Source organism: Sturnus vulgaris, unplaced genomic scaffold (genome assembly GCF_052056855.1).
Source record: "Sturnus vulgaris isolate bStuVul1 unplaced genomic scaffold, bStuVul1.hap1 Scaffold_195, whole genome shotgun sequence".
NCBI lineage: Eukaryota > Metazoa > Chordata > Aves > Passeriformes > Sturnidae > Sturnus > Sturnus vulgaris.
The window spans coordinates 13,725,361-13,736,650 of NW_028276170.1; the positions used below are offsets into that span (position 1 = coordinate 13,725,361).

The 11,290-nt window shown below is 50.6% G+C and overlaps 1 protein-coding gene and 1 long non-coding RNA gene across 5 annotated transcripts; one reads left to right on the forward strand and one right to left on the reverse strand.

The window, feature by feature from the left end:
• Positions 1–2,844: 2,844 nt before the first annotated feature.
• LOC148218110 (uncharacterized) lies at positions 2,845–5,186 on the reverse strand. The gene is made up of 2 exons (XR_015800595.1): positions 5,032–5,186; positions 2,845–3,877 (listed from the first exon to the last, which is right to left on the reverse strand). It is a non-coding gene; the product is annotated as an uncharacterized LOC148218110 (long non-coding RNA).
• A 65-nt stretch (positions 5,187–5,251) lies between these two features.
• On the forward strand, positions 5,252–10,148 carry LOC148218111 (class I histocompatibility antigen, F10 alpha chain-like). Of its 4 annotated transcripts, none has more exons than XM_088158075.1 (8): positions 5,252–5,409; positions 7,011–7,274; positions 7,666–7,938; positions 8,203–8,475; positions 8,568–8,678; positions 8,766–8,801; positions 8,921–8,952; positions 9,442–10,148. In XM_088158075.1, exons 1-7 carry the CDS (start codon positions 5,265–5,267, stop codon positions 8,944–8,946), a joined length of 1,128 nt encoding a protein of 375 aa, XP_088014201.1. In that variant the 5' UTR covers positions 5,252–5,264; the 3' UTR covers positions 8,947–8,952; positions 9,442–10,148. The 4 variants fall into 4 exon arrangements, with proteins under 4 accessions (XP_088014201.1, XP_088014200.1, XP_088014199.1 ...); XM_088158074.1 differs by having other exon boundaries at positions 9,445–10,148; XM_088158073.1 differs by having other exon boundaries at positions 8,568–8,801.
• The last annotated feature ends 1,142 nt before the right edge of the window (positions 10,149–11,290 follow it).

Below are 11,290 nucleotides of genomic sequence, written 5' to 3' on the forward strand. Positions count from 1 at the left end.
TGTGTAGCAGTCCATCATGGAAGGGACGGGCTGGGAACCGGCCCCACAGCAGGTAACAACCCTGGACACTGAGGAGCCAAGACAGACAACATCCAGTCACACTATGGCGAGCAGTAGAGGAGAAGAAAAGGATTATGGGAACTACTGGGCATAACCATGCAAATAGAGACTGCACAAGGGTCTGTGATTGGCTGGAAGCTTTCTAGAACATTCCTTCATAGTCTGTATCAGTGTCTGCTCAACCCCATTTTAGGGTCTTCTAAAGGGGCCTTTTGTGCACCCTTTTTATTTCTCCTTACACTTTCAGTTTCTAGCCCTTTAGTCATTCCAGTCCCTTTATTATTTATTTAGCCATTTCACTGACACCAGCCCAGGGTCAGGGCAGGCCAAGCCCCGACAGGTTTGGCCACGTCAGGCTCCTGGAGGGGCAGCGGGATGGGAGAGGGGTCAGACCAGGCATCATTGTCCCAACAGTCCTTGAGTGTCCCAAAATCGGGGCTCAGGATCTCAGAGAGGCTCCCTGGCCATGACCATGGCCATGACACAAGCACGAGATGGCTGTGAGATGAGAGTAACCATGAGTGACACAACCCTGAGATGACCATGACCATGAGATGACCATGACACAACCACAACCCTGACCAAGAGGTGATTTGGACCAAGAGATGACCATGGGTTGGCCATGAAACAACCATGGCCTTGGGGTGACCCTGATGTGATCGTGGCCATGAGATGACCATGAGGTGACCATGACATGATCATGAGGTGACCATTACAGTGAGATGACCGTGAGCATAAGATGATGGTGATCAGGAAATGACCATGACCATGAGATGGCCGTGACCATGAGATGACCACAAGATGATGGTGACAATGAGATGACCACGAGATTGCCATGACACCACCACGGCCATGAAATCTTGAAGGCCATGAGTTGATCATGACTGTGACCATGACACATCTTGACCAAGAGGTGACCATGAGATGACCACAACACACCATGGCTATGTGGTGATCAAGACCATGAGATGATCATGACACAACCATGGCTGTGAGACGATTGTGACCATGAGGTGACTGTGAGGTGACCATGACCATGAGATGATGGTGACCATAACTATAGGAAATAAGAGAAGCCTTACAGAATAAGTGTGGGAAGATAGGTTGAAAGGATAATGCAGAAAGCAATGTTTCCCAATGAATTACACCTGTACTGATTACTGAGAGGTAGAAACAGCCTTGCCTGCCCAATGAGGATGGGTGTTTTATAAAAGAGTGGGCTAGCTGGCCACTAGTCACAGTCGGAGCTTGAGACTGAGGATCTGCTGCAGTTTGGGGTGGAGTCTGCTGGCTGTGCTGTGAGGAGAGAAGGGACATGGGGTTGTGCAAGGGACAGATAAGGTAAGAAGTTGTTGTGACAGACAGGGTTAGGTGGCCAGATAAGGGACAGGCTGGGGTTTAGCCAGTGATGTAGAAGGAAGAAGGAAACTTGCAGAGAGGAGAGAAGGAGTCAGAGCTGTGTGGAGCTGCCTTTGAGGGAAGGAGTTAGGGTTGGCTGAGAGAAGTCCACAGAAAGAAGGCATGTAAAGTTTTTAATAAAGGATTGATGGTGGTATCAGTCCAGTCCGTCTCAACATAGTTACTACATAATGGTGATGCCAACGTGGTTGGACTTGGGCTGTAGGGTGAGGTACAGCCAGAGACGGAGCCCAGTGAAGCTGAGAGCAGTGGGGGAAGCCGCTGGTCTGAACCTGATTGACTGTGACACCTGAAGGGATGGTTATCCAGATGAGCCACTGGCAACAGACTGTTTTATGTGTATTAAAAAACACTTGGGGGAAAAAAATATGTTATTAAGGTTGATGAAAGCACTTCCTGTAGTGTTAGAGTATGGAAAGAAGTTGGGGAAAGACCGTGGGATGCAGTATGCAAAGGGGACAAGGCAGCTGCAAATTTGACTGCCACCTGGAGATTGCTCTATGAGACTCTAAAAGAATAGAAAACAGAGCAGGAGGTGGAAGAAGAATCAGAGCTAGAAATTGAAGTTAATGGGGAGCAAGAGAAGAATGAAGTTCAGCTTGAGAATGTGCCTGTCCCTGAAGTAGAGCCTGCCAGAGCTGTCTCTGTGTCCCCCAAAAAGCTGAATTAAGAGCCGAGTTCCAATATGTAACTCCTGCACAGCAGTTAGCTAAAATAACTTTACAAAAGCAACTAAGCTGAAGAAGGAAAAAGTGAAGTAATTAAAGGAACAAGACACAGGAAAAGCTGGAGATGGTGGTTCTGCTGTTGAATGCAATGTGTCTGTTTGATGCTGAAATATATATATTGTGTTTATGAATTGCAGCTTTCTGCTTCTTGAGCTTTAATAGTATGTACTGTGTGAATCTGGGTAATGTATCAAGCTTAATTCACAAAGGCATTTCAGAGCTAAGAGAATCCTTAGGTTGATGTTCTGTACTGCTAAAAGCCAAACTAAACCAAAGTAAATTAAAAAAGAAAGCTAACAATCAATGAGAAAAGAATGAAGAATCAATCAGAATTAATTGGATGTGGTTGTCAATGCTGCTGTAAACTTTCACTTTGGGTAATGAAAATGGAATAAATTGGTTATATGTGAGGAGAAAAATAATAAGACTCTTGGCTCTGGGGAAAGGTAAATGTCCAATCTACAGCATGCAGACAATTATTTCTTATATAAGAACTTGCTGAAAGAAACAATCATGAAGTAAAGCTAGGCAAACTACTTGTGATATTTGAGAACTGAGATTTCAAGTATATGTCCTTATTGTGATGTGTTGCCCAAACAATTGTATAACTGTTAGTCTGAGGTGAAATATGTGAATATGTCATCATGTCAATTTATTTTAATTAAATAAAAAAGGGGGAATTTGTGGGAAGATTGCCTTCTATCCTTTCAACCTATCTTTCCCAGTGAAATACACCTGTACTGATTACTGAGGAGTGGAAACAGCCTTGTTTGCCCAATGAGCATGGATGTGTCCTGGTTTAGGACAAATTTGGGAGGAAACCTCTGAATGAGGTCCCTCGGGAAAAAAAAGAAAAAAAGTTGGAGAGAAGTGGAAAAAAAGAAAACTGTTTCTTCAACAGGCAACACACCTCCCAGCACAACAATGAACAATATCAAACAGCAAAACCCCTCGCTGTTCCCAAGAGATGACAGATTTAGAAGATTTCTTTCCCTGGGCTGCCCGGCTCACTCAGTCTGTTCTCAGTCCCTCCAGTGCTGGGAAATGCCACGGCCCAGGCCAGGCCTGGTGGGACACAGGTGTGAGCTCCCGGTGCTCCCCTGGATTTTCAGTCCAGAGCAGGTTCAAACAGTTCCAGGAAAACAGAAAAAGGGAAAAAAACAATCCAGGGGGCTTCTCTGCCTCATCGAGCCAGAAAAACTAATCAAGAGCAAAGGAGAGCTCTTTCTCTATGTCCACTGCAGACAACACAGTCTGTGAGCAGGAATGTGGGGGAGCCTGTGCAGTCTCTGATAACAAATTGTGCACTTCGTCTCCCCCCTCCGTTCATTCCTGGAACCAGTCTTAAAGTTTCAGAATTTAATATTCAACACCAACAGAACAGACGATTTGGGGATATAGACATCATACAGCCACGCCAAGACACCTGCCCATCTGTGCTCTCTCTCTTCTTAGTCCTCACAGAGCTTGATGACGCTCACTCCATCCCCCTCATCCTCTTCTTCTTCCTGCCCAGTGCACGCTTCCTCATGGGACTCTTCTTGATACAGGCTGGTTTCAGTGGGGGACAGCACCTGCTCGATGCAAGCTTCCCCTCGGGATGTTACCTGGTCATTGCTGGTTTCTTCAAGTTGTAGCTCCTTCTCAATGCAGCCTTCCCCTTGTGATTCCTCATTGTTATGGGTAAAATTTAGTTAGTGTGTTACAAGTTAAGGTTGTTAATTTTCTAAGTTAAGTGTTGTTCTGTGGCGATTTTATGAAGAAGTTGTGTTTCAAGTTAGTTGAAATGTTACAATAAGTTAATGTTTGTTAAACGTTTAAAGTGGTCCAGGATGGCGTGGGGGTCGTTCCTGAGGGCCGTGGTAACATCTCGAGAGTGAGGCCAGCGCAGTGACATCAGCGCTGCGAGATGAGATTGGTGGAAGGAGCAGTCCAGTCACTCGACGCCCCGAGAGAATGGTTGGGCAGGAATGAACCGTGATAAGGACCAATAAAAGCCCCCAAAACGGACCAATTATCACGGGGATCCAAACCTCACCAATCCTGGACCCAAGGGGGGGCGGGTATAAAAGGGGCTGTCAGACTCCTGCCGGTTGCTCTCCTGAGGAGTTCGTTCCGAGGGAGTGCCCGCTGTGTCGGGTTCGACACATTTGTATCGTTTTCCGGCTTGCTGCGAGGGGACTCGAGCTTATCTCGGGTCCTCCGTTTTCTACAGCTCATTTTAATAAACGAGTGCCTCTTTTACAAGAAAGTTTACAAGAAAGTGACTCTGTTTTAAAAGACCGGGTGACTTTGGGCCAAAAGTTCTGGCCTCGTTTATTACACTACTACAGGAAATTTGGTAACAGTTCGCTGATTTATAGCCCTCAAATCCTGTACCAATCTGTAATTCCCGTCTGTCTTTCTGACAGGCAGAATAGGAGTATTATGTGGGGACATGCATGGTTCCAAAGCCCCTTGTGGCAAAAGGTTTTCTATGAGAGGCTTAAGGCCCGGGCTCCCTTCTAATGATATTGGATATTGACAAACTCGGATAGGTAAATCGGGATCAGTGATTTTCACTTTGTTGGGTTTCATTTTTAACTTCCCTATTTCCCCAGGGGTGTGCTACCCCTCAGGACATATTTTTTCCTCATCCTTTTGGTGAAGGCATAAATTTTAAGTTGCCCTCGGGATACTTCAATTTTCAAATCCAATGCTATCATTAAATCCTTCCCCAATAAATTATTTTTTGTCTCTGACAGTAACAGCAGATCATTTAATCCAATTTTGCTTTGGGTCTCAATTTATACATTTTTAATAACAAGGATCCGAAACGGCTTACCCGGCATTTTCTTAAGGGGGTCCCAGGTGGTTCTCAGAGGGCTCTGGGGGATCGCAGCGGGGATCCAGAGGGATCCAGAGGAATTCTGTGGAATTCCGACGTCCCCTCCCCCACCGCGCTCCCTCGGTCTCTTTCGCTTCCGCGTCCCAACCGGAGAGACCGCGGTCTACCCTTCAGAGGTGACGTCACTGAGATATCGAATAAGCGTTGGTCGACAGGAAGTATCAGCGCCGATGGCGGGGCCGGAGGCGGCTCTGGGGGCGGGGCCAGTTCTGGGTACGGACCCGCAGCGGAGCAGCGCGATGGCTCCAGCGCTGGGTCTGGGGCTGCTCTTGGGGCTCCTGGGGCTCCTCTGGGATCCGGGGGACGCGACGAAAGGTGAGCGGGACCCCTGAAATCGCGACCACTCTGTACACCCTCCCACCGGTATCCCCATTTTGGGTCCTGTGACCCCCCCATCCCATTCCCCAGCGCCAGGACCCCCTGTATCCCCTCATCTGGCACCGGGACCCCCTGAAACCCCATTCCTGAGGATCAGGATCCCTTTGAACCCCGAATCGCGGACCGGGAACCCCCCTGAACTTCCCATATCGGGCACCGGGACCCCCCAAACCTTCATTCCCGGGTACGGGAGACCCCTCCATAGCCCATTTTGGGTCCTGTGACCCCCCCCCAAGCCCTTCCCCGGCGCTAGGATCCCCTGTACCCCCATTTCTGGGCACGGGGACTCCGTTGAGCACCAATTTCCGACCACCGGGACCCCCCTTGTAGTCCCTTATCTGGCACCGGGACCACCCTGAGCCCCCATTCCTGGGCACAGAGACACCCCTGAATCTCCATTTCCGGCCTTGGGACCCCCCTGCTCCTCTTTTTCCGGCATCCTGCCTTTCCCAGACCGCAGATCCGCTTTTTTCCTTGACCTTTGGACCCCCCGGATCTCCCAGCTTTCCGTGTCCTCCCCGTTTTCCACTCCCGCCGCTTCCCGAAACGGAGTCCAAGAGGGTCCCCGGCGTCCCAGGGCTCTCAGGAGGGTCGCAGCGGGGATCCAATGGGATCCAGATGAACTCCCTGGAATTCCCCCTTTCCCGCATCCCCTCCCCCACCGCTCTCCCTCGGTCTCTTTCCTGTCTCCCAGCCTGCGCCTTCAGGATCCACTCGCCTCTCCCATCCCCAGACCCCCCTTTCCCGTGACCCAGGGACCCCCTGAACCCCCATTCCTGCCTTTCCCAGCTCCCAGGGCCCCCTTTCCCTCAACACCGGGGACCTCTGGACCCTCTTTCCTGGGCACAGGGACCCCCTGGATCCCCCATCCCGCCTCTCCCAGACCTTTCCTTGAACCTTGGACCCTTCCCGGCTCTCCCCATTCTGCTTCCTGCCCCCCCCATCTCTGCATCTCCCCCGTTCTTCACCCCCTGCTCGTCCTGCAGGGGGACCCAGGGGCTCCAGGAAGGCCCCTGGGGGGTCGTGGAGGGTCTCAGGGAGGATTCTGGGCTCTGGGACCCCCTGAATTTCAAGTCCTGGGCACTGGAACCCCCCTGCACTCCATTATCCAGTACCATTTCCCTCCTGCACCCATTTCCCATCCATCCCATCTTTCCCTTTTCCAGACTCCCCCTTTCCTTGATACTGAGACCCCCTGGACCCCCATTCCTGATTTTTTTAGACCCTAGCTCCCCATTCCCTCTGCATCAAAGACCCCCTGAGCTTCCCATTCCATCCATCCCGGGTCTCCCTGCCTTGTGACTCCTCTTTCCTTGGCATTGGGGACCCCTGGACTTTCTTTCCTCAGCACAGGAATCCCCTGGAACCCCCATTCCACCTCTCCCCATGCTTGTATTCCCCTTTCCTTGACACTGGGCGTCCCCTGAGTGCTCGTTCCTGGACACTGGGTCCCCATGCACTCCCTTCCCGCCTCTCCCAGTTCCTCTTTCATTGATCCATGACCCTCTCAACCCCCCCAAATCTCCGTGTCCCTCCAGTTCTCCACTCCCTGCGTTACCTGTCTGTGGCGGTGTCAGAGCCCAGCCCGGGGATCCCCCAGTTCATGTCCATGGGGTACCTGGATGGGATCCCCTTCACACGCTATGACAGCGAGCGGGGCCGGATGGAGCCGCTGACACAGTGGATAAAGGATGGAGCCAGGCCGGAATATTGGGATGGCCAGACCCAGATCTGTGAGCAGAACGAGCACATGGATGCCTGGAACCTGGAGACACTGCGGGACCGGTACAACCAGAGCAGGGGTGAGTGGGAGGATCTGTGGGGCTGGGATGGGATCTGTGGGGCTGGAATAGATCTGTGGGTTGGGTTGTGGATCTGTGGGGCTGGGGTGTGAATCCATAGGGTTTGGATGTAGATTCACAGGGCACGAAAGGGGCTGAGATGGGGATCCATTAGGCTGGTATGGGATATCTTGTGAACCATGGGTGTGAATGGTGCTCCCTGTGTTTGGGATATGGATCCATGGGGTTGGGATGGAATCTGTGGGGTTGGGTTGGGATCCATGGGTTGGGATGTGGATCCATGGGGCTGGGATGAGGCTCTGTGGATCTCCATCAGACTCTGGGGCTCCATAGGGCTGGTATGGGGCTCTGTGGAACTGGGACACAATTCCATGGTTCTCTCTCCTCCCAGGTCTCCACACATTGATGCGAATTTACGGCTGTGACCTCCTGTCCGATGGGGGCATCCGTGGATCCCGCCAGGAAGGCTATGACGGGTGGGATTACATCTCCTTTGACCTGGGATCCAGGAGATTCATGGCAGCCGACAGCGCTGCTGAGATCACCAGGAGGCGCTGGGAACATGAGAACGTGGCTGAGAAGTGGACGAAACACCTGGGGCACGTCTGCCCGGAATGGCTCCAGAAATACGTCGGATATGGGCAGAAGGAGCTGGACCACAAAGGTGGGAGCAGAATTCTTGAGGGAATTTGGGAATGGACGACTTAGAAACATGGTAATTCCTGTGAGAATTCCATGGGAAGATCTTACCTCCATCCCATTCCATTGGGAATTCCATGCGCAGATCTCACCCCCATCCCATTCCAATGGAATTCCAGAGACGAATCCCACCCCCATCCCATTACAGTGACATTTCCATGGGCAGATCTCTCCCCCATCCCATTCCCATGGAATTCCATGGATGTCTCTCACCGTTATCCCATTCCAGAGCCCCCTGATGTCCATGTGTCTGGAAAAGAGGAACACGGGACGCTGATCTTGTCCTGCCACGCGTACGGATTCTACCCCAGCTCCATTGCAGTCAACTGGATGAAGGGGGATGAAATCTGGGATCAGGAGACGGAGTGGGGCGGGATCGTTCCCAACAGTGACGGCACCTTCCACACCTGGGCCAGGATCGAGGCGCGGCCGGAGGAGCGGGAGCAGTACCGGTGCCGGGTGGAGCATCCCGGAATGTTGGAGCCTGGGATCTACGCTTGGGGTGAGGCTGGGAATGTGGAATGTGGGAATTGGGAATTTGGAATGCCCAAATGGAGATTCCCCTCCCCCTCCTCACCATCCCGTTTTTCCCAGAGCCGACAGCTGGCAGGAATCTGGTGACCGTGGTGGTCGCTGTGTCCATCATCACTGCCATCATCATCCTCATTGTCCTCATTGGATTAATTGTCTGGAAGCGCCAATCTGGTAACACAGGATGGGGGTCGGGATGGGGCACGGATCCACCTGGCACTGTTCTGGGAGTCCTGTGCCACCGACAATGTTTCTCCACAGGGAGGAGGGACAGGAATGAATACAACACGACAGCCAGTAAGTACCAGTGGTGGATCCAGCTCTGGATCCCCTCTGTGCAGATCCCAGGATAGATCCTGGGGTTAATCCCAGTGTGTGATCCGTGCTGAAATCTCATGGATCTTCTCTTTCTGCAGAAAATGACCTGGGAACAACAGCTTGACCGCAGGTACGGAGCGGGATCAGGGTGGGATATCAGAGGGGGATCGGGCAGGATGGACAAATTGGGATCAGGGAGGGCTTCTGAATCAGAGCAGGGGTCCAGAGCAGGATCAGATGGAATTGTGGAGTGGGTTCAGGGGTGGATTCTGGAGCAGGATCATTTAGGATGGATGGATGGATAATGGATAGATAGTGGATGGCTGGATGGATGGATGGATAGGTGGATGATGGATGGGGTAGGAACAGTTGAAATGGATGGGGCAGGATCAGGGAGAGATTCCAGAGAGGGATCAGTTGGGATGGATGGAGAGGGATTGGGTGAGATAGATGGAGAGGTATTAGGTGGGATGGGTGGGTGGGTGGATGGATGGAGCAGGATTGGAGCGGGATCAGGTGGGATTCCGGAGCAGCTCCCGCTCTCCATGGGCTCCAGCCAGGTCCATTCTGCAGGATGGGGACAGGGACAGGGTGACACCGTGACTTTCTCTCATCCCAGCAGGAATCACCGCCTGAGCGATCCATGGAGCTGGATCCGGCCCCTTCCCTCATCCTGGGAAACCGAGATCTGCCAGCAGAGCTCATCCCAGTGCTCCCACCCATGCACAGCTCTTGCTAACGGATCAATTTCTCATTTTCCTGCGTTTTAAAGCCAAGAACTGTGGGAATGGAGCTAAAGAGCAAGACTGGAAGCAGAGCTCAGCTTGTAACAAGTGACATAGATGTGTTAGCCATAGTAGGCTGCAAAGCTTGGCAAGAGTAAGTGGGATTCTGAAGAAGGAATGTAAGAGATAAGAGAGTGCTTGGTACGATGTGGTTAGTGTGCTGTTTTGTGGGGAGTCAGGCAAAGACATATCTGTTTGTGGACACTGTTAGAAAGCTAGGAAAATTACAGCCTGAAAAATTACTTTCAGGCTGGAGCTTTTCAGCTTCATTCCCAGGATGATAAGTTGGTTCTAGCTTCAGCTGGGGAGAAAATCTCCCAGGATGATAATTTAGTCAAAACAGAATGAAATCCGGTCAAAACAGAATGGTATTCACAAGAAAGATTAACACCTGGTGTTTTTCTGTGAGACACATTCTAAGGTACGGTCTCACAGATGTTTTTCCCTGTTATCCAATGAGCTACTATCCTGTCTTAGCTGTCCATAATATGCTTAAAATATGGGTTTTGCATTCAATAAAGTTAGTCTTTTTTACCCTAAAGAGACCCATGTGTGTTGCTGTCTTTGCTGTCTCCTTTTCCTCTCTCTCTAGCGCAGTAACCACACCTGATGTCTTGGTTTGAAAGACAGGGGTCTGCTAAGAAAGGCAGGAGCCTGTTTTAAAATGGAAAATGTAAATCCCCTCCCTCCAAATTATTATAAATTTGAAATTAAGGGGCTCTCAGGCGAAGATATGGGAATGACAGTTCTTTACTAGGAAAAATTAAAATAGAAATACAGTATTACAAAGAACAAACCCAAAACACTGACCTAGTCAGAATACAACCTGACTCCCTATCAGTCAGGGTGTTGGTAGCAGTCCCATTAAATGGTGGCTGCAGTCCTCCTGGATGACAGATATGGTTCAGTTGAAGCAGTGGTCCTGTAGAAGGGTGCAGTTTTCCTCCGAAGGTTCAGTGATGATATAGAAGGGTCTGGTTTTTCTCTGGAATCCAGGGGAAAAAGGCTGCTCTAATGTTCCAAATCTCAGTTTTAATCTAGGTAGGAAAGGCTTGGCTCCTCCCCCTGGCTGGAGCATCTCCCAATGGGATGATGGAATTTTATCAGTCATGCAGTGGCACTCAATGGCCCATTAACAGAAGATATCTTCCTGGAGGAAGGATGGGTTGTGGAAAAGATAAAGAACACTGCCCCACCTGGTTTTAACAGATGGCCCATTAGCAGAGGATATCTCCCACACAGATAAGGATCACTGCTCCACCTGTTTTTTTCCACCACTCTTTGTTCTTTTGTTTCTTCCCGGGACCTCTGACTGGTTACTTCATGTTTGCTGCTGATTTCCTCTCCCTTTTGAAGATGAAAATGGTAAAAGTGTCTTTGACCTGCCTTGCTGGATATTGTGAAGAGGAACAGTCATCTACTGCAAGTGGAGCAGAGTTCTGTGAGTGCTGTATCAAACCAGACCTCGTCAGACCTGCCAGAACAACTGGTCCATGCTGCCCTTCACTGCTCTGCCTGTTCCCCACTGTTTCATGCCAGAGTAATTTAACTGCTGTTAATTGGGTGTGTGTTTCACTCGAGCCAGTCCAGCAGAACCAGCAGAAAGCAGCCCCAGAATGAATGGGGCTCTGCAGAGGAGCCCCAGACTATTCATCAGCCTGCCCGCAGAACTGGCTCCAACTC

Excerpts from the sequence above, each read along its gene's own strand:
- LOC148218111 (XM_088158073.1), top strand. The coding sequence starts at position 5,265 with ATGGCGGGGCCGGAGGCGGCTCTGGGGGCGGGGCCAGTTCTGGGTACG. Across the intron at positions 7,275-7,665 it reads CCGGTACAACCAGAGCAGGG|GTCTCCACACATTGATGCGA; the intron begins GTGAGTGGGAGG and ends CTCTCCTCCCAG. Across the intron at positions 8,476-8,567 it reads GCCTGGGATCTACGCTTGGG|AGCCGACAGCTGGCAGGAAT; the intron begins GTGAGGCTGGGA and ends CGTTTTTCCCAG.